General features: G+C 40.7%; 1 protein-coding gene across 1 annotated transcript in view; it reads left to right on the top strand.

Moving 5' to 3' along the window:
* PTPRT (protein tyrosine phosphatase, receptor type T) overlaps positions 1-23,210 on the top strand; it is a 344,949-nt gene that overhangs the window by 62,938 nt on the left and 258,801 nt on the right. The window contains exons 6-7 of the mRNA XM_026076804.1: positions 1,818-1,933; positions 4,309-4,483. Of these exons, the coding sequence (XP_025932589.1) occupies positions 1,818-1,933; positions 4,309-4,483 (291 nt within the window). The remainder of the gene's footprint in view (positions 1-1,817; positions 1,934-4,308; positions 4,484-23,210) is intronic.

The raw sequence follows: 23,210 nt of genomic DNA, 5'->3' as shown, positions 1-23,210 counted from the left end.
TTCCTGGTAGAGTGGCTGGTAGAGCGAATAGAGGTTTCACAACTGTGTTGTTATTAACAGACAAATCGTCCAGAAAACTCGGAGATCATCCTTCAAAAAACCATTAATGTTACTGGTGGAGCTGCTTACTTTATAATTGAGCTAGTGCTTAGGTTTCAAAAGACTCAAAACTAAAATGATGCGAACTGTAACTACTCTGTTGCCCATCAGTTTGCCACTCGCAGCCTACAGTGTTGCCTGCAAATAAATTCTTCAGACTTGCACAATAAGTTTGAAGGTACAAGTTTGAAATAAGTTTGAAGTGAGTTTGAATACACAGTATTCCCCCCATAGGTTCTTGGCAGTCTTTTAAATGCTTCTCCCTGCTGATTCCTGGGGTTGCATTTGTCCTTCAGCAGTGGCAGCCACCCTGGGTAGATGTCAGCAAAGTGTTCCCTTGACTTGCGCAGGTTTTGCCCCTCATACTGGTTTACAGTTATTGTAACTCAAACCACTGAACCATGAAGCTCCTGGAGATGACTGAAATTACTGTATTTTTTGACTTTTTTTTCACCCCTCATTTCCGTTTCACCTTCCTAGATCATGGCATAGCAGACAAGCCTAAATATCAGGTCGGGAGCTGGCTTATGTCTGCCCCGCTTAGACTGCGGGCAGAAATTATTCCTATTAGCCTGCAAATATCACATAGTGGATTCCTCGTCATGTGTCTGGAAAATGTGCTTGCCCATGTGCGGGCATGAAAGTAGCAGCTAACAAGCTATATATCAAAGCTATATATGAAGCCTTGTGCACACACAGACACAGATGCCCGCGTCCTTTTGAAGCTATTTAATTCTAGTGGAGAAGTATGGGTGGATACGTGCTCGGAAATTATGCATGCTGTTGGTGCCTAATCGTAGTAATGCACAGTCCTTTCCTGTGAAAGGTGAACATGAATTTGAAAAAGTCTGACCTTTAGAGTCTCACGGGACTTCTGTGCGCCCTACTAAAGGTATTTAAATGGTTCCTAAACTTAGTTCTGAAGCCCAGCGCAGAACTGATTTCATTTGAAAGGGTCAGATTCACTGCTGTAAAATTCTTTTTATTTTCCTAAGTTTACTTACAGAGGTGAATGAGTCCATGGTTTAGTTGAAAAACAGCGCTCTGATCTCATTCCTGTGTGAACCAGAGGATTATTTAATATCAGGGATGTCAGTGTTTTAGTATCAGTAATCTAAAATTTAATTAGTACTAAATTTAAAATCAGTGACACACTGATATCAGTAATTAATAAACTGATACAGTGCTATGCTAATGTTGGTGATATTAATATTTAATATAGTGGTTTGATATCAAAGTTATATAAATATTCAAAAGCCCTAGGATTTATTTGACAATCAAGAAAATAAAAAGGAAAAAAAGAATCCTATGAGAATTGGTTTTGGGTCGGTCACACTTGACAAACCCCAAAGCATTTGATTTTTTTGACCTTTTTAGAAACACAATTTTCTAAAGAAAAGAAATTACTCAATTACTCTTCATAGCAAGCAGCAAGAACTGGTGCTGATGACTGTGATCTTGCATTGTGATCTGATAGTAAATGTGTGTTTTTGGATGTGCCAGTGCTTTATGTGATCCCTTGGGTCATCCTCTGCAAGATCATCCACTCGGCTCCGCACTGAACCATGAAAGCTGAAGGACAGCTTTATTTTGCTAAATCGCTTTGTCAAGGATAGGCCTGCCGTTGCCCTAATAATTTGCTGAGTATGTGTATCTCTGCGTAACGTAGCCGGTTCCTGCCTTGCTCTACCCTGGCAACACTTTGCATTTTCTGATAGGGAAGGCTCCTCATTTCCTCCGGCTGCAGAACGTGGAGGTTAACGTGGGGCAGAACGCGACCTTCCAGTGCATCGCCGGCGGCAAGTGGTCGCAGCACGACAAGCTCTGGCTCCAGGTAAAGCAGTGGTATTTTTTCAAGCACAAATAAGTAGGTGGGGAAGGACTGGGTGGTGGGGCAAAGTGCCTTCATCAGGATCCTTTTTGAACTGTTTTAAGCTGATGAGTGTTCAAGCTGACAAAATACGATACAGAAGATGGAAAAATGGCCAGTGACAGTAAAACTGTGGTTTCAGTCAAATGCCCATGTGCCTGTAAACACCAGGCAGTAAAACAGAAAAGATGGAATAAATGGAGTATTTTCTCCCTTCTGCTTAATATGCAGTCATCTTTTTTTCTCCTTCTCCCCAAATGTCACCTACTCTGGACTGCGGACAATGCATTAAGGTGAAACCTAGGCCAACAGGAAGGGTCTAGGAGGACTACCTGGATGGTGCAAAACAGGCAAAGCCAATTTGTACCCACTGTGTTTCTTCCTCCCAGCTTCCCTTGATTGGGTTAATGTCGGACTGTTCCTTCTAATCGCTCACTGAAAGACTTTGAGACACGAGAAGCAAAATCTTCCACCTCTTTTTGTCTGTATTTTTGCCCTCTTGGTTGGACTTGAAAGACTGGCTCATGCTGTTCATGTGGGTATGGTAACAACTTTTAAGAAGGGATTTTCAGTTCTTGTTAGAAACGGAAAAATTAGGAAAACTGAAGAGTGAAGCGCTTGCTTCCCAGTGAAGGGCAAAGTGATTTTTTCAGCCCTTTGAAGTGCTTGGAAATGTGGAATCTTAACATTACCCTGTTCTACACGCAGAGCTGTCCTAGAAGCTTTTAAAATAGAAGAACTCTTCTTCTTCTAAACTTCTGTGCTGTTAAACTGCTGACATCCCAAGCAAGAAGCCTCTGTTATTCTATGTACTATGCATGCACGCAGGGCCAACAGCAGACTTCAAACTTCAGAAAGTTTAATTAACCTCAGAAAGTTTAAGCAAATCAACAGTTTTTATTCACAGCTCAGACTAATGTGGCTGAGGCCCTGGTTGGGCAGACATGTGCTTAGAGCTCTTTGAATACAGCAGAATTTAAACATGTATCTTTTCTTGAATTAATGCCCTGAGGACAGAATTCAGTTTCTTTATTTTGGCATCTATAAAAAGTTCTATTTGCAGCATCTTCTGAGGTAGGGAAGAGTGACCCTTGCCATAATTGCTATGGCATTTATTCAAATAACTAATGGATTTTTTCATTTTTTAAATTTATTTTAGAAATGTTGATGAACTTTAGAAATAACAATTTCAAACTGAACCTAAATATTAGGACACAAATTAGCAAAGGTGAAAATTAGTACTGGGAAAAAAATAATTGAGTTGGTGAGAAATACATTTGGCATTATGCAAAATGACTTGACAGTTGCTTTAACTGTACTGTTATCACAGCTGTTATCCTAACAATTCTATTTTTATCTGAAATTTCTTAACCTGTGTTGTACTTTTAACATCCACTGAGATGCATTTTGGCTTATTCTTTATCTTTTTTGAGTTCTTCTGTGAAATCCTTCCACAGTTATGACTAGATGTTTGTAAAACACTTCTGACCTGAAGCAGTATGAACCTTTTCCCATGAGAAGCAGGGGTTTGAGAGAAAATCATTATTGTTGCTGGTGGAAACTTGTTTTCCGTTCTTTAAAATTGAAGCATTTAATGAAAATAGCCTTGGAAATACCGCCAAAAAATTGATTACTGGAAATTGGCAAAACAGTATATATATATTTTTGCAACTCCTAACAAACTAGCCCAACTGAGCAAGTTCAGGTGTTTATGCTTTGTAGAACATCACTTTCTGGCTAGTTCTTCATCTGTCTGATTTCCAATTATGAAAATGTAGTGTGGCATTGGTAGAGAGAGGCTTTTTGAGCTGTGTTGGGCATGTAAGCATGTCTGTGCGTCCAACTAATTTATTTAAGTTGGTCCTGAAATAAAATTTTACACCTGCAAATGCCAGGTGTACAAAATCTGTTCATTTGTATTTTCCAGGTGTACAAAATCTGTTTATTTGTGGTATTTTCCTATGCTAGCTAAACTTCTAAATATATCGTGAACAAATACATAGTTGGAACTGTCACTCTCCAGCCTTTTCAGTATGTTTAAACACACCAAATGTCCAAATATATTTCAAAAATTGAAGAGACAGGAAAACCTAAATAATCCTAAATATATATGCAAGAATATTTATACCCATTAGATCATACAGTCCAGAGCCCATGTCAGCTTTGTAGGGGTATGGTTAGCAATCTTTTATGGAGAATTTGTACTGTATGAAGTCTAACCTAGCAATGTGAACCTGACGGTCTAACCAGTGTTGAGAAGCATAACAAAGACTGAATTATCCATGGATAAACAATCTGTACGTCCTCATAACTTGCATTATTTTTGTCTGCTTTTACAGCAGTGGAATGGAAGGGACACGGCATTAATGGTGACTAGAGTGGTCAACCATAGACGTTTTTCTGCTACTGTGAGCGTAGCTGACACTTCGCAGCGCAGTATCAGCAAGTACCGATGCGTCATTCGTTCCGATGGTGGATCTGGAGTTTCAAATTATGCAGAATTAATAGTGAAAGGTAGGTTGTATTAAAGCAGCAAGTTTGTCTGATGAATATTTCCTCCTAGGTGGCAGCTATGTGTAAAAATTAACATCCTATTGGACCTTCTCCTTTATTCGTTGTATTTTAAGCAAGAAAAAAGGGTTGTGAAGTGGCATGAATTTCAATCATTTTTCTTAAAACAAATATTTGAATCATGGAAACAAACTTTGGATGCAGCCCTGTTTGCAAGCTCTTGTAATAATGCATGGTCGCTGTGGATCCTTTTCATGTGGATAGCTGAACAGTTTGGGCGTCAGTCAGCTTCATCAGCCTGCCTTTAGTGTCTTAGCAGGCATAAATAATCCTGTGATGGAGTACTGTATGTCAGATTAATCTGTCTGCTCAGGGCGGCTGGGGGTAAATGATGGGACTGGTTCTTCTCCTGTCCTGAAGTAAACAGTAGAGACAGCGGTAGTTCTTGAAGGGAGCTCGGGTTTTTGGCCTGTGTTGTTTACCATGATTTAAGAGCTGACACTGTACCTGACACGTGTGAGACGGTGCTTGTTGAAGAGCATGGAACTGGACTGGGTTAATTAAGGAGAGAGTACCCATGAGGCATGGAGTAAAGTGCTGCCTTCCTTAAACTCTTCCTCAGCTACACCACAAGGACACTCATTGCCTCTTAAAAGGGTTGTTCAGGAGGTGACTGAGTCACTCCTGAGCCTGCTTCATCCCGCGTCCCATCTTCCACGGACATTGGGTGGAAGGAATTTGAAGTATAGGGATGCTCATAGATTATAATTTTATTGATCTAAGTGTTTGATGGAGGGTGGCTGTAGAAACAAGATCGCTTTACTCCACTGCAGTGCTTTCTACCAGATTCCTATGGCATTCGACAATCAGCATGCCGATGCCTTTGCAAGGTCTCAAATAGCGAGTGTTGTAGGTATTCAAACTACACAGATCATGAAGAGAATGTGCCAATGAGATGCCAAGAGCTTTTAACTTCCACAGAAGGACCTTGCATCTGTCTTGTTCACCTCTGGAGGAGCTGATTCATGATTGAAGTGGAATTGAGTTGCCAGTAGTGGCATATCTAATACTGCATCGTAACTAAATAGAAGGAAGGCAACCTTCCAGAGGAATGAATACCAGAACGTGCAGAGCAGGGTATGTGCCTGACGTTTTCTTGTGCAACAATTGGAGAAAGAAAAAAATAGAAGAATAAATTACAAACACAAGAGGTTGGACTTCCAACAGGAGAACATTGATATATTCATTGCTGGATTATTCAGGCAGACAGACACCTACCTAGAAGAAATTAAGGGATTATGTTGAAGGAACGTTCCTCTACTCCTTGTTCCTACTTAGTAGGCAGGTCAAGTTAAGTCGTTCATTTGAGGTTAGTTTGCAGCAGCACTGGGAGTGCATGGATCAGTGCTTCCAAAAAAATCTGACTAATTTTGGTGTGGATAATATCAAATTTGTAATGCATGCGCACAGGCTGAAATGAAAGCAAACTGGAATTGTTTAATTCTGAAGAGATGTTAGAGATGTTTATTGAATTGCAATAATGTACTTGGGTATACATTAAATTTGTCTGTAATTGAAGTTTTGCTCAATTGACAGTCCTGCCCTTAAACACACTAAATCCAACCTAATGCTCTGCCTCTCATGTTCTTTCTCTCAGTCAGTTAAACATAAAACTATATGGGATTGTTTCAACAAAGGTCAAGGTTTAAGAGTCTTTGTGTGTCTTTTGCCTGTAAAGATCTCAGTTTGCTTCCCTAGAAATAAGATTTTTTTTTTCTTCACAGTATTGAAATAGGAAAGAGTAACTCACATTTCTTGACATTGCATGATTATTATTTGATAAATATGGTAAGAGAGATTTTGCTTTGAAATACACCTGCTACACCTACGCTTTACACTGAAGCAGTAGCTAATCTATTTCACAGAACAATTTGATCAGTGAAATTAAACCTAAACAGAGCAACCCTCCCTGCCACAGGTCCTCCCCTTCCTCATCTACATGGATGTAAGTGCTTAACTAAGCTAAAAAAGGAGATTATCGCAAAGTAATTACTGGAAATCTTGCACAAAAGACCATAACGTTATTAGTTTCAAATTGTTGCAGTGCGTTTAGAGGTAGGTAATACCTTCACAGTACTGAGAAGAAGCTTTTCTGTAGAGCCAGTCACTGTTTATGCTAATACTTTTCTGTCTTCTGACTCGGTTGATACAAGGCTTGTATAATTGACGATACATTTATTCTTCTTTTTGCACTCTAGAAACGTAATAGTCAAGCAAGAGAAACCTGTCATTTCCATCTGTGCACCTTACCATCCTATGCTGCCCCAGTGGAAATAGCTCTTCTCAATTTCTTATCTCTCACTGTTGCACATATAGTAATTTAATACAATTTTGTCCAGGGCAGTTTTCAAAAAACCCGGAGATTCTGCATCTTTCTATACTGATGGCATACGAATGAAATGCTTCTTGTCTGTAATTTTAAGTTAACTGCACGGCAGTTACTCATATTCTGAACTGCAAGCGGGGTTTGCTTGTGTGAAGATTGTTTAAATGACACACGTCCCCTAGAGGCTTGTTTGGCAGTTCTTTTTGTTCTGATCCCTTTCAGATATTCCGGGTGCCTAAATTAATTACTTTAACCGGTGGTAGAAATCTCTTGAGAGCTGATCAGAAGGGAGTATTACAGAATCTATAACTTACTTTTCATGAACGATTTTTTTCTCTGGCTTTTGCTCTCCAGAAGGTCCCTCCAAATTATTTTGGTGCTATCAGAGGCGAGTTCTTCCAAGGCGTACGTGGCGATCCCTGATCCATGCCCTGTTACAGGAGAGCTGCCTGCCGCCTCGGAGATGCTCTGCTTCTCTTCAGTTTTCTCTTAGTTGCTTTTCAAAGCGTTCGGTTAGTCAACACGGATGAAAACAGTCTGTCCCTTAACCAAGTGGCTTTCTGTCATCGTTGTGATATTTGGGACAGCTTGGCTTTTATCTGTCAGTTTTTTCTTGAAGTTTTTAGACATGAGAAGCTGATGCCTTGAGTGACACCAGAGGGAGAGGTGGCTCCTTTACTAGAGTTTTGATTGCTGGTTTTTCTCTCCTTCTTTTCAGCAATGATGCTGGTTACTGTAATTGCGTTGTCTGTTCATTAACTCACCAGGTACGCAGCAGAGATGGCTCCAGTGATCTGAGTCATTGCCTTATAGCGCACGTTGGAATTAAACAAAACAAAACAAAAAAAGCCCTGTCCACTCCTCAGAGTCAAGATATTCTAAGGTGAAAAGCACGCTAAGTAAGATGATGTTAAAAAAAAAATCTGTATTGTTAAGAAGCTCCTGTGTTAAGTATACTGCACAAATTCAGGATTATCGTTTAAGAAGGCAGACTTAACAAGAAGCCTGTACAGATATTCTGCCTATCTCAGGGTTTATAGTAGGAGCTGTGTACAAATAGTTTCAATTAATTATTAAACAGCCGGAAGACCTATTAGGAGAAAGAGCATCCTGGAGCTTAAAAAAAATCAAAAATGAGAAGATCTCTGTTCTGCAGCTGAGCCTTTGACTTGGGCTGGATTTGGCCCTAGAAACGTCCTTTCTGGCCCTCCAGAGGTTTCCATGAGTGACACAAGTGGAATATAGGTATGAAAAAATATAACACAGCATTATACATGTACCCTAGAGTAGAGCTTCTGTCAGTGTGGGGCAAGTGTGCATCACAAAGATGAAAATAAAATTGTGTGCAACGTGCCTGCTTAAAATGTCCACAAACTCCTAGGTCTTTCATTGCATATAAAGCAATTATTAAGAGAGGTAGTGGATAGGAAAAGGATTCTTCCACGTTTTTAAATTTTCATTCTTAGTGAATGGGTAGTTCTGCATCCTAGGATATTCGTGACAAAAGTACTTGTTAAAGCTGACAATATCCTTGTCATCATGGGGTAATAAAGCAACTCTTGCTAAGGTGGTGCTCAAGGCCCCGTATCTCAGTGACGACATTGGTGGCAGTGAATTGGAAAGTACCAGTGTGTTGCAGCACTCTTCTTGTGCCCATGAGGATAGCTGGAGGATCGAATCCAGTCCCTCACTTGAAGCTGTTTAGGAGAGGAGCACAGCTGTGGTCAGTAATACATGCATTTTAGATTTCAGTGTTAAAAATATATTTTCTGGCATGCATAATAAAGTTCAGTTAAGTGGCTGAAACGCATGAGAATTTCTATCTGACTCACCCAGATGGCAAAAGTTGCTGTGTAGATTTGAATTTGCCTGCTTGACTAAAGCACATTAATCAAGATCCTCAAAGTTATCACCTTGTGAACGGGAAAATGTCTCTCTTGCTGGTTCTACCAACAGTATCAGTGAAGCTGTGATAATAAGGCTTTCCCTCAAGGCTGGCTGCTCGTTCGCTCTCTCTCGCTCTCTCTCTGTTTTACGAGTTTACAGAAGTGGATTAAGTCTGCAGAATTTGCATGTACTGTACCTAGAGAAGTTAAGCGTAGGTTTGCTAAGGTCTGTAATGACGTTGTTCTTCTGAACCCTACACCGACACACCACGGTGTGCGTGCGCATGCATGTGGGCCGTTTATGAAGGCTGTGCTGCCTCTGAAATTACTGAGCAAGTGCGAACAGCTCTGGGGTTGTAAGGCACCTGGAAAGCCGCTTAGGTTCCTTCATTTCTTTGTAGTTATGCTGGCGTAGGAACGGTAATATTCCTTTCCTTAGTGTTTGCAACTGGCGGCAATTACTCGAGCTCCTCGTTGTTGCGTTCAAATTGTCTAGTTGAACATTGTCAACAGCGGTTGGTCCAGCTCAGTTTTAATCATTAAGTGGGTGTGTGGTGAGAAGAGGGGGAGGCAAGAGATTTCAAATGCTGCTTTTGACCAAGTGCTTTACCTTTGCTTTCTCTTCTTTCAGTCCAGTCCAACGTATCTTTCTGGGAAGTGGATGGGGGAGCTGTGAGGGGAAGGCCGTTGTTTTGTAGAAATTGGCGGTTAGGAGGAATGATAAGTGTTCTTGCAAGAAGAAGCGTTTCCTCCTTCTTCCGTTTAACCCCAGAATAGAACTGGGAAATGAATCCCTTTCCTCGCCATCTGATTGACACATCCTTTACACACAGGAGCCAATTTTCAAAATTGCACAGTGCCAAATAGACTTGCAGTCATGTTCGGATGTGCGTATTCATCATTTCTCACATTCACGTTAGTCATGGAGATATAAATTAGAATCATTGTGTCCAGAAAGAATACAAGACCCCAGCTGGGATACAAGGAAAGTTCATAAACTCAAGGCTTATTGCCAATTCAATTTTTATTCTTCCCCAACTTTCTGTATCTCTTTCTTCACTAGCCCTTCTATTTCTACAGTAGGGAGTACTGTGTAAAGGTTCATCTTTATTGTAGCCACCGGTGAAATTAATATGATCTTTCTTATCACATCACAGAACTGAGTTTCAAGAATTCCTTGCAAGACTAATGGTGTGCATATTAAAAACCGTTTTTATTTCTGAGGCAAATGCAAATCAAAAATCTTGTTTTTAATTCTGATTCTAATTTCACTGGAGATTGGTAGAGAGGTAGGCATGTGATGAGGTTTCTTGAGCTTATTTTTAATGTATGGTTTACTAAATATGACTGTTGCTGCTGATGTATAAAGCTCTTGATGAAATGCAAGGGATAAATCCAATAATAAAAGGAGGAAGATAAAAAATGAATTGTCCAGTTTGAAGAAAAGACAGATTGCATTTCCCACGTAATCTTAATGCTGTCAGTCAAGAAAATGGAGAGATTTGTAGGAAAAGATTTCAGGATAAAAGAGAGAAGTACTTTAAGATGTACTAAACATGCCCCAAAACAAAGGTGAAGCAGAAGCTCAATCAAGTATCCTTCCATTCTCCAAGGACAAAGGAGCATTATGGCCAGTTGTGGTTTTCTACCTTGTTTGTGGGGTTGTCTCCAGCCCCGTGACCAGGGCAGTGGCTCATGCTGCGGTTCTGGAGACGGCTCGCGGCACCGGAGGCTGTGCAGCCTGGGAGCCGGAGGGACACACTCCTGGCGGCTCCGAGATGCACACAGCTCCCACCGCGTGTGGTAGCAAGGAGGCATCTCCCAGCGTTATTTTCTCCTCTTTATCAAGACTCTAACAAGTAGTTTTTCCATGTGTGAAGGTGTGGTTAACTTGATAAAAGGCTTTTTTTTTAATTTATCTTTCCTCCCAACTTGAACTGAGTGTAACTGCAAGAGTCCCTGTGGGCAGAAGGGACTTTCTCCCTGCTTTGAGGTAGAATAACATTGTGACTGGGTGAAAGCAGCAGTTGGGAACTGTCTTTCTTACTTTATCTGTGTTGCGTTCCTTCTTGCTCCCCATTCAAAAGGAACAGAAAGAATCTCCGAAGCAGAAAAATAATGAAAGCAAAAGCATCATGGGGGTGAAAGACCTTCTTTTCTCTCTAGATCCCCTATGCTTTCCTTGGCTTTCAATGAATCAGTCTTGTAGGGGAAACCTCTGAAGAGAAGAGGATAAGCTTTGTGCTCTCGTCTGCACGAGATGTGTCTTCCCCCATCAGAAAGTAGAAGGGGGGAAAACGGTCGTCAAACAAAGTCTAAATAAATTAGCTGTCTTGTCATGCTTTAGCAGACACCTTTTTGCCTGATGTCATGGTGTCATTGATCCTAAAATGTTAAAAATGTCTGAATATATTATGTAAAATTTTGGTCTGCAGATAAAAGATGCGATCCAAAAATTAGTGGAAATGAAATGTTATTTATTGGCGAGTCTTCCAATAAACAATACCTATTTATTAACTTTAAATATAGCTCCTAACAAACCGAAGTAGGGATGCTGGCAAACACAACTGTACGTTTCAGCCTGCCTAGGATGCTGGTCAGGTTTGCCCCTAAGTCTGGGCAAGGTGATATCACATATTTCATGCTGCCTTGCGTTTTGCAGACAGATACCAGTAATGTGGCCTTCCAGTATGTTGCCTCTAGAGTGTAAAGAGTATTAACTATTAACTCAGGCTGTTGGGTTTTCAGTGCTGGAGGCTCCCATTTTCTGTAATTTCCATTTGTCAGTCTGCAGGGTCTTGCAAGCACCAGTTCTTATTTATTTTTAAAGGAAAGGTTGGAATAGCAGTTACTTTGCCAATATACTTTTCCTCCCATTAGCTTTCTAGCATGCTTGCCAAGCGTAGTCAGAAGAGAGAATTACCACTTTATATCACTTTTTCTCCAACCTATGCTTCCGTTTCTAGTAGGTGTGATCCTGCCGGATGATGCCTATGTTTTCCGTCCGTCAGAGCTCTCAGCCCTCTCAGTGTCTAGTTAAACTTATCTGGAAGGTTTAAAGCAACTGCGTAGGATTTAATTCAGGACTGTTGGTTCTCAGGCAAGAGCATCAAATGCTGGGATGGGTTCCAAACCCCAGTCCTTTTGCTAACTGGGAACTTCAGTGGAGCGGATGGCTTGGCAACTCGGAGCAGCAGATGTGTGCCATTGTAAAATGTGCCTGATGGCTTTGCATTGTTGTGTCTTTTTAATGTACCTTTTTTTTTTTTTTTTCATACGGTGAGTTGATGGCTCCTGATGCTCGTGTGACATTACGATTCAAAATGGCATTCATTTTTTTATATTGGTTATGCCTTAGCTGAAAGACTTAGTGTGAAAATTGAGTCATGTACATTGTTAACTCTTTCTTTAGCTCATCTCTCCTACTTCTGCCTGCTTAATTTCAGGGACAATATTAATGGACTTCCAAGTCTTCTGAGAAATACAGACTAGAACTGTTCTTAAATTGTCTGCCCCATGGTTTCAATCCTGTTAAATGCTGATAATTCAAGAGAAGACCCATAAAGTATCATCTGTTGTTATACTGAATATTGGTGAAGAGTCTGCTATGATTTAGGCTAACTTTGACACTTGTGAGATATAATTGGCAGGTAATTAATGGGTATGAGCTGTTATCTCAGCAGGAAGGATACCTTTTTCCCATCAAAATATTACTTTTGTAGCTGAGAAAAAATGCAACCTACAAAAATAGTGCTTCGGTTAATAACAAAGTGTGGGCAAGGATGCATCGGATTCTCTTGAGGTGTGCAAGGATGAAAACTAGTGTGAGAGCCTTGCGTAAGAATAAACCAGGTAAACAAAGTATGTTTACAGTGCAGTGAGCCCAATAGATCCCGTCTGCGTAGCAAAACCAAATGAAATTCCAATGCAGTGAGTAGACTGTTTTCATGAATACAATGCCTCTGACCAACATGAATATTGGAGCTCTTGAATTTTGCAGTACTAGGCACCTGGGGTGAAGAAGTGTAGTTGCTGATCTCTTTCAGATGTACAGGAGTTACTGCAGCTAGTAGGCTTTCTCCGAAAGTGTTATATTCAGTGTAGGACAACTGAACTAAGAAGTTCCAAATCAGCTGTGAAAGGTGGATGGTTTCTTGTCCTGAACAAGGTGATAATGAATTTCCCAGCTATCTTTGACCTGACTTAGTCTTTAGTTTCCTTCGTAGCACAGTGTAAAGCTGCTTGGGTTTCTTGGGATGAAGGAAGTGTTTGCCCAGCTTTTTATTATTATTATTATTATTATTTTTATTATTATTGTTTTAATTAAAGAATACACGTTGCAAACCAAAATACAGAACACTTTAAAGCAATGTATCAGTTCCTAGAAATTTGTGCTAAAGATCATTCCTTAAAAGTTTTTATATAGTCTTTTCTCCTTTGTGCATCTTGAGCCACCTTGGAACCACTGTCTTAATCTCTCTTCACATGCATATTCCGCCTTCCTAGTGACTTCCAGGTCTGTCATCAGTGAGCCTAAATATGTAGTACAGACCCTTCTGTCTCCTTTGCTTTTGGCATCCTACCACAAAAGTTGCTACAGACCTACTGTGTGAGCACTTTTAAAACTGCTTTATTGGCTTTGGAGGTGAGTATTTACAAGCTGAAGGGGTAGTTCTAAGCGAAAGAAGAAGCTTGCAAGTTTGGGATGAAGGAATGATGGAGCCTGTAAACACTAGTAGGTAGCTGAGTTCACAACTAAGGAGATTAGCATTACAGCAGCTCCAGAATGCCATTAGCTTCAAAGCTGGGAGTTGACAAAAGTCTTTTGGAGCCTATTAGCTGTGCTGAACAGAGGCCATTCAGCAAGCTTGTGTTAGGTGTTCAGGTAAATGGGGTTTTTAAAGTTTGCATAGCATTTACCTCTGAACGATGGAGCTGAAAGGGTTTGCTTGTCTTAACTCCAGGGGGAAGCTGGGTGCTGCAGAGTTGGTGGTGTTTGCATTTGTCCTATCTGAGTGGACAGATTAAAGAACAAGTTTCTGTGTTAGAAGGAGAATGATTGCTTTGAAGTTAGTTCCCCGCTCAACTGTGAGATTATCTGAGACAAGAAAAGAGCCAAAGTTGCAGTCTGAATTGAGATTTTGCAGCCCTGCTTCGCCACCTCTGTCCAACTGAAGCATCTTTCATTCTTCTGAGCAAATAATTTCCCAGCACCTATTCCAGCTGTCAGGTGATGAAATCTGGTTTCCCCAGAACCACTGCCCCAAAATCTGCTGTGCCGTTTCTTAACTTTCATCTGTTCCGTTAATCATTCTGCCATGTTAGATGCCACCAGTTGTTCCCCTCACTTGCCAGTGCTGGGACACCAGTTCAGATTACATCCTTAATGTTACCTTGCCTTGCTGGGACTCCTTTCACAGGAGGCTTTAGATCTAAGAGCAAAAAAAACAGCTGAGCAGCAGTTGAATAGTGTGATTACTGCAGGCCCTGTCACTATTGTAATCATTAGCCTGTGGATTCGAGAAGTGTAACACGAAGTTTCCTAGCTCTCTACAGTCCCTGTAGCCTTCTGAGCAGTTATAGCATGGTAGCTTCAAAGTGGACCTTGGAACATCCTGGGTTCTTCGTAGACCTCTCCTAGTCTTGCTGATTTTCTCTGACTTTCCTTTTATTATAAACAATTTCAGTTGCATCATTGTGTATTGACTATCATTTGCAGCCCAGTGCTATGCCGCACAAACATGTGAAAACCCCTGTCTCGAGTTATTACAGTCCTCTCTCTCTTTTTCACCAAGGCTTCTCTCCACTGTATCTCTTGCTTGTCTCTCTTTCTCAGCAGGAAGCTTCCATCAGTGTGTGTCTGTATGTGAGGAAGATGCAAATAGCTGCAAGACTTAAGCTATCTGTCTTTGGATCCTATAACTCAGTCTTTGCATGTGTTTTACTGTCCTATTTATTAGCCTGCAGCTAATACTGAATTACACGACAGACTACAGCTTACAAATTGTTTGTTCCTCAGCAGGATACAGACACAAATTAAAATTGAAGAGGTTTGGCTTGCTTATTTCCTTAATTTTCTCTTTTTCTTCTTATGGCAAATGCAAAAAAAATTACCCTCTCTTGTGGCTGCTGCTGCTTCTGACTTGTGGATTGACTCTTGTGAACGGTGCTGACGATATCATATTGCCTTTCAAAAGGCTGCTATAGTATTATTTAGTCTTCTAACCCAGGCTGCTTACTGCGTAGTGATTAGTCAGTATTTTCCATGATCGTAAGGTTGAAACTCTAAGTATAAACATCTCTGTCCTTGCTCTTATATTGTTCTATTCCACCTCCCTTCTGCTTAGCTCCACCTCTGTCACATAGCCTTGCTCTGCTTGATGAGTTTTGCAAATCATTTGCTTTTGTTTGCCTTGCGTCAAGAATACGGTACTTCGAGGACAACGAGGAGTTCTGGTACCTTGGTTTCGTTACATGCTAGTGAGGGCATTCAGAGCGTGCAGCAGTCACTGCGCTTGCGCAGTGCTGTTCGATGATTGTCATGGTCACAAACCCATATGCTCTTGAGAAGGGAAATCTCATTGCAGGCAAAAATTTTGTAGAAATTTCTAGGTAGCTAACTATGAAAAGTCCTAAACCAGTATGCTATTTGATTTCTTTTTTAAGATTTAAAACTGGGAATGTTCACATGATGCTAGCTTTAAATATGTCTGCAGAGCTCTGAGGGCACCAGTCTTGATTTTGCATATGACCTCTGCCAACTGAGTGCCATGTTCATTCTCTACTCTCTACTAATAAAGGACAAGACTACATTAAAAACTATATGGATCAGATGACAAGTGTTGAAGGCACACAAGGCTTAACTTCACTATCTATAATTGAATTACACACTGAGAATAATTAGGGGAAATACATTCTGTCTCTCTGGGATGTAACGTCTTTACCATATGTATGGTCCTCTCTGAAGCTCTGCTAGTTGGATATTATTTAGCATTAGTTAACGCTGCATTTAGCCAGGGTGTCTGAGGAAACTTACTCTGTTACAGAATAATCTTCAAATTTGTCATCATTTCCTTTTCTGTCTCCTCCCTGGAATCATGGTGCAGATACAGTCTTTGCAGTTGGATTGTTGGTATTTGCTGGGCAAAAAGCAAAATTTGATGCTCCTCATTAAAACTGTGATAGTTTTATTAGGAACTAGACTATTCCCTCTTCTAAGGATTGCTTTCAGATAGAGGATCAGAATTTCTGCATGCCTCAGCCCCAGCTATAGCGGCTCCATACTCATAAGGAAATTTGTTCATTGTTTCTCATGTAATGAGTCTCACTTACAGATATACTGTCAGACTGAAAAATGGTTTAATCTAATTTGACCTTCTTCAATATGCAAGCCATAGAACTTACTAGTCATTTTTGCTCACATGCAATAACATATGGGTAAAATAGAATAGTTTTAGAGGCTGATTGATTTAAAGTTTTTAAGTGATGCAGCATCTGTAACAACCTTAGGTAAGCGCTTTGAGTACTAAATTATTTTCACTGTTTATCTGCACCTGATTTCTAGTCAAATATCTCTAGCTTCTGCATCTAGCCATCAGATCCCAAGTCTTTCTGCTAACTTTAATAAATCTTCAAGTATTGAATATTTTGTCCTTGTACAAGTACAGGAACTTGTATTGACTGTGATCTTGGCTTTGTTTGATTATCTCATGCAAGTGCCTTAAGTTTCTCTGCAAGATCTCTTGTTCTGTTGGAGCACTGCTTTCAGTTCTGGGGAAGGCATCTCAAACTGGACTTGCACACTTGTTCCACTTGTCTGTGGAACATTTGCTTTTGTTTCTGCAATGAATAGATTTGCTTAACATGTTCTCTTTCTTGCTATGAAATGGGAAACTTCTAAGCACAAGTAGATAAACTTTTCAGTTTCGATGCAAGCCCTCTCCAGCAGGTGCAAAGAAAGGAACTATAATATGTACTGTATGCCGAAGAAGCAGCACTTTTTCACACAGAACTTTTCAGAGAATTTCATGTGGCAGGAGACTGTCTTTGCCTATGTGATAATCTTTGGGACTCAATACAGTATCAGAACAAATGTATTAAAATTTAGTGAAAGAACTGTAAGAAAGTGTGTTGGATGCCTCAAGCAATGGCTTTAAGGGGGCTTTTTCTGCTAAAGTTGTTCATTTTAAGTTCAGATATGTAACTTAAAAATTATTTTTCATCAGACAACCTTTTAGTGTCTGTCACAAAGAAAATGAGTGTCTTGATTTCCCCCCCCCCCCCAAAAAAAAAAGCATTTCTGTGTCACAGGAAAGCCTTCATAATTGGAACACCCAGGTGTTTTTCACATGGACTTGCATAAAATTGTAACAGTATCTGTGTATGATGAAGGCTGAACTCTTTGCATGTTATCAGATATGTTCCCTGGCCTGTCAGATATGAGATATTTTGAGGCAGTGTTGGATGCATCTCGCGCACGTCCTGTCCCTAGCCTTTGGATCAATGCAGGTGTGTCCCTGGAACCATGTGCTGTTTTACCAACGTTGAACTGGCTAGCAAAAATGTGGGCAAAAGAATAAATGAAGTGATATTGCCTGTGGCCATCTTACTCTCTGATAGCTGTGACTCTTCCACTGTCATCTCTGTTTCCCAGCTCCATAGCATCTGCGGTGGAGATGGGTATCTCATCTGGGAGGTAAAGCCTCTGGATAGTTAGGATGTCAGGGAAGTTTTTTAGTGTTCCTTGCACTTCTCTTGGCACTTGTGCACCCTAAGGCCTATAGGAGTAAAGTACAGAAAGTATTTTATGAGCATTTGGCACCCGCTCTGTCATCAGCAACAGGGTGAACTGGTAGTTAGACTGGCCTTAATGGAAAGCAATGAAATGCTTTATGCTTCTGGAATAAATCAGACGAGAATCTTATTTGGTGCTGGCTCTGCCATCCTTTTCCTTTATGCAGGAGTTTTGTGTGGTAGTTTCAATCTTTCCCGCTTTCTTGCAGGCTCTAGAATGCTATTTGTGAAAATACCAAGACCTATCACCCATCATTACGGCTATCATAGTGAACAGCACACCGTGAAGCATATTGGAATTTCTACCATTTATTACTGCTTCAAAATGCATTTTGTGAGAAAAGAGAAAAAAAATTGATCTTTCAGTGTAATACTTAGGAGTCTCTCACAGGGAGCAGTGTAAATCAAGAAGCACGGTGCAGAGCTGAGCTTTAAACTGAAAATAAGCATGTGTCCAGCTCAGGTGACAGATGAAAAGAGTGTTGTGATCTGCAGTATATTCTGAACATGATGTATAATAAAAGACAAAAATGACAAGATAAGTATGGAGTGGAAAAGAAAGATTTGCCTAGTTTTCAGATGCCTTGAGCCGGCCAGCAGACCCTTGAGGCTAGCTTAGAGGGTGCCTGGTGGTAATGCTGTTGTCGCGCTTGGGGAGAGGTGGGGGGAGACCTGGTAAGATTTTTGGCACATACATCCTGCAGCTTGTTTCAGCATCGTTTAGGGGTGCTTTGGGTGGGAAGGGAGAGGAAGGGCTTCCAGCCAAAGTGTCATGCCATCCTGGATAGCACCGACATCGCGAGGAGGCACTGCCGCTTTGACGGAGCGGTCAGACCAGTGGAGTGCAGGTGGTACAGTTATGGTTCACCTTACCGAAAGCAATACAAGGTGGATGGCTGGGACACAAACATGCAAGGAAAGCCTTGATTAAGGTTAACAGTAAGATTAAAGGGCTTCTGTTGTTAATCTCTTAGATTAACACTGAGCTATAAGACAGAATTCAACTTTGGGTTATTCTTGGAAAACTCTGTTGGGTTCAGATGAACGTTTAAGACACTTGCTCACTATTGCAGTTACTGGCTACATTTTTGGCATGCAAAGCTTACTGGTGCGTAGTGGAAGCTGTGTCCTTATCAATTAATTTTATTCTAACTCCTCAAGTCTCAATTGGTTGTTACTTAGCTGTCTTTTTCTTTCAAATTTGACTTGAAATTTTCAGACAATGAGACCTGAAAACTGACCTTAAATATTAAATGCTGTTTTCTGTGGCTTATGGTGCTCCTTGCTGTTAGATGAGGTAGAATGCTTCCAGCTGTAATGTCTACAAGTTAGTCAAATGGAGCAAAAACAGGGGGAAAGCACTGAACAGATGTATTTATTGAAAAATACGGCTTAGTGCTCCCTATCCAAGCTGGCTTACCCACTGAGTGGCTTGAATTTTCTATGGAAACAGCATATGAATTGGCATATGCATAACTTGTAATGTCTGTGACCCCTGAAGTAAAGGCATGCAAAACATTCCACAATATTTTAATATGATTTCCTTATATGATTTGCTTAGCTCTCCAAAGCTTTAGCAGCCTTAGCACCATCTTAACCCAGTGACAACTGAACTTTCTTTAAGAGCCTGCGCCTGTAGCTCCTGGGCCTTCAGAGCTGGGGGTCGGTCCTGAGTTTTGGCAGAGGAAGGAGCACTCTTGAAAAAATTCCTCCCATTAAAGTCATCCTGGATTGGATCTCTGCTTCGAAAGCACTGCAGCAGAAAGACACGGCCCTGATAGATCAGATTTCTCTTAAGATACCAGCAGGACCAAAAAAATAGTTTCGAGGCAAATACTTCGGCAATGGATTAGGTACTTACCTGGGTAAGAGCTTCCGCAACAACACTGCCAGGAACTAGAGGGAAATAAATCCTCCCGCTCAAAGCATGATCTGAAGGTCATATCAGAGCATGAAGAAATACCCTTCTGAAGTTTACTGTTGTAAAGTTGGTGAGGTGCTCTAAATGGATAGAAAAGAAGCAAATTATTTCAACTGGGCTGCGTACACTAAATTAGCAACCTTCAATATTTACAGCATTCACTGGTGTATGCTGTAGCACCTGTTTAAAAGGAAAAAAAAGGTTTCTGCCTTAGATAAACCCATTGTACGTTTTTGTGTCAGTTCTTACATTTTTTTATGTATCCATTACTTCTCTTCCTCATTAGCTGCTCTCTAGAGCAGCAACTCGAGTAACAGGCCATAATGTTATCCACTCCTTGACATGTCTGTCCACATCAAAATGTTCTGCTGCAGGTAAGGTGATAATTTTCCTTACATCAGTCAAAATGTTGTCAGTAGGATCAGACAAATGGCCCTCTGGTTTCTGCAAGGCATATTTATCTTGTTTTCAATGTGAACAAACAAAAATATGGTAGGTAATTCTGGTGGAACTGAATGGAGAAAATAACTAATAATTGGCAAGTAGGACATTTGGGTTGCTAGGGTTACTCCAAAATAGTAGAGGTTTATTTGCAATTGCAGCAGTGCAGTTCCTTGTGTGGGGACCACACTACTGACGTCCGTTGCTTCAGATGTGTTTCTGTAAAAAGCAGAGTAGGAAATCCAGTTTATTTCAAAACAATTAATGAGACTATTGTACACAAAATGCTGCTCTTTTATTTGTGTTCCTCCAGTAAATCAGAATTGCTTGGGCATTGCTAAGCCCAAAGAATTTGGTGCCAGATATTTATAGGTTAGTCTCTAATGTGTATTTTTTTCTTACTGTTTGTGTCTCTTGAACAAACTAATGTCCCGGGCAGTTGTAGCATAAATTGAGAGTAAAAAGTTCAGCTTGTTACTGGATATGTGAGATACTATGTGTGTATCCATGGGGAGGAATGAGGGAACTCCTAGGATTGAACTGTGATTCGAAGGTGCTTTGCATCAGAATGTCTTTGCAGCAAAATGTCTTTGAGTAACAAAAAATTGAAACAAAACCCGAACAATATATCTGTAGAAAACATTAAAGAATTTAAGTTATAGCATAACTGTTGATACCTCCATGTGTTCTTCTTGACCTATCCTTGTTGCAAACTGCATCGAGATTTTCTCAGCTTAGCAGTTCAGTTAGAAGCAATTTTTTTGGGGGAAAAGCCATCTACACTTGCCAAATCTGGTATACAGATTTTTCAGTGGCGCTACAGATCTCAAGGAGCAGAATACCTAATTTTCTTCTATTTTTTTTCTCCCATTATATTACCTAGTGGCTATTTGGAAAAGTCACGTAATATCCAGATACGTTTCTTAAAAAGTATATTTTTTTCCCAGACTTAGCATTCTCTGTTCTGGTTGGACTAGATGATCTCCAGAGGTCCCTTCCAACCTCAACCATTCTGTGATTCTGCCTGCATGGCAGCTCTGATTACAGGTGTTGATGTCCCCAGTAGTATACGCACCACACTTGGAGGACCTTCGGTGCTTTCATTAGAGAAGTTCATTATCCCTCCACAGTAGTGTACCAAACTCTTGTATGGGTATTTGCTAGACCTCTATAAACAGATGGAGAGAGGAGACAAGCTTTCAGCAAACTCTCTCCGAGGCAGTAATTCTGGTGGTGTTCGTAATTCTCGGAAGCTTTCAGGCAGAAATGTGGTTGTTGTTGACTGTAGCTGGAGTCCAGTCTGTCGGAGCTGAGAGCCTGGCTGGAGCTGGCCAGATGTCCTTCTGGGGAGCTTCAGAGGTGTGTGCTTTTCACAGGTGACTGTACCAGCAACTGAGGCACTTGCTCTTGGAGGCCATTTCATTAGGCCTCTCAAATGTAGAGTCAAGATGGATGTACTAGGTGCGTGATGTGTGTGTTATTTCTAAAGCAGTTGTATGCCGCAGCAAGCCTAGAATAGTCTCTCGTTAGGGCAGTAGATGCTGTCACCCAGGAGTGCAAGCATATGTACGGATCTTGCCATGCATGAAAGTAAGCAGTTACTCTGCTGCAAGTCTAAGCCTGTGTTTGTTAATGTTCATGAAAAACTGAACCCGGGGGGACCTTAAGATGATGTTGAACTAAATGACTATGCTTGGGGCCCTGGGGCTAATGGCATAAAATGTGGTAGTGCATTAGGATCACTTACCTGAAATAACACCTCAAACAATTTATATGTTAAATGAGTTGTCACATATCTTGCTAGGTTGTGCAGCCTGCTTTTCACTGTATGCATTATTATATTCCTATCTGGAGGCCTCTCTTAAAAAAAAAAAAAAAAAAAAAAGCATTTGGTAAAACCCTGCTGGGTTCAGTTTTCAGGAAAATTAACAAATGTAAACTTATTTAGAGTAATAGAATTGGGAAGGATGGGGCGTGGTTAATATTGCATGAAACACAGATCCAAGAAGGAAAGGAAAACAAAATTTTTCAGGGATGTATATTTCTATCCTCAGGTCCTAGCAAGTGTGCTGTTTGAATCTGTGCTGCTTGCTCTTTGATCCTAGAGGTTAATCCAGTCTAGCAGGCATACGCACTTACTTTTTGTTTGAGTACAGTGCTTTGGAACCGCCCCTTATAAATGAATGACATCCAGTGACAGTGAAAAATGCCGCTTTTACTGAGCAGTTACCTAGAAGTTCGTCTCAAACTTCCATTTTTTTCATTTACTTGTATCCAGTTCGTTTTCACGGAGAGCTGTTTTGGGGCAAGATCCAGATGGACGTTAGAGGATTTGGCCAGGCATTCTTAAACTCACTTGACAGTGGACGGCTTCCACCATCTGTTGGAGTGTTGGCCGTTCCTAGCTCTGTCCTGGGCTATATGTGCACATAAATCCATCCTTTCTTGACATGTTCTTCCTTTGCATGACCTCCAGAGCTCACATTCCTAACCTGAGCTGTCCACGTTTCCTCTCTCTCTCCTCTCAAACCATATGCTGTCTCACCATTTCTTCCTGCCTGTTTTGGTCCTGTTCCTTCATCCTGTCCAGGAAACCAGGTCTCTAATGGGCTTTCTGGAGTAGATGGCTGAGATTTGGAGCTGGGAGTTGCTGATGCCTTTAGGAAGGAATGATGGCTGTGCAGATATTTGTGTAGTCACACTGCAAACTGTTTCAGGGAAGATTAACCTCCTCTCCTGCCCCCAGCCACAACTCTTGAGAAAGTAAGCCATTATTTTTTTTTTACTTTAATCAGTTCCATCACACAGTTTGCATAAAAAAGAGGCGGTGTGAATGTGTGGAGTGGGAGAGCTAAGAGGAGAGATTTCCGAAGTTACTATTGATGCTTGTTGAAGCCCAAACAACTGGACTGAAAGAATGTTTGGACCCTCTAATCTTTCCAAGTGCAAGGCAAGCAGACCATCAGCGCAGTGCCCGAGATATCTCTGTTTGCATCAGTTATGCCAATTAGCGTTCTATTTTCCAATTGAAAAGGAGATTGCAAATTTAATTAGTCAACAAAAGCATTTCTTGTTCTTTAAAGACAGCCTTAGGGAGTACTGGTTTTACTCAGGTTAAATTTAGTTCATTTTTAACAAGGTCAGCTTGAATGTTGTAGCAAGTTTATTTTGGTGCAAGACGCTTCACTGTTGGTTGGTTTAAAAAAAAAAACTTATTGAAAACATAGCTTTTTTGTGGGGATTTTCAGAGGGGAAAAAATCACAGTAAATACCACTGCCATCTGTTTCGTATGGCAAATTTTG

This window comes from Apteryx rowi, unplaced genomic scaffold (assembly GCF_003343035.1).
Source record: "Apteryx rowi isolate R43461 unplaced genomic scaffold, aptRow1 scaffold_44, whole genome shotgun sequence".
NCBI classification, from domain to species: Eukaryota; Metazoa; Chordata; class Aves; order Apterygiformes; family Apterygidae; genus Apteryx; species Apteryx rowi.
The sequence above is the reverse complement of the archived record's forward strand: the minus strand, read 5'-3'. Positions and strand labels throughout refer to the sequence as shown.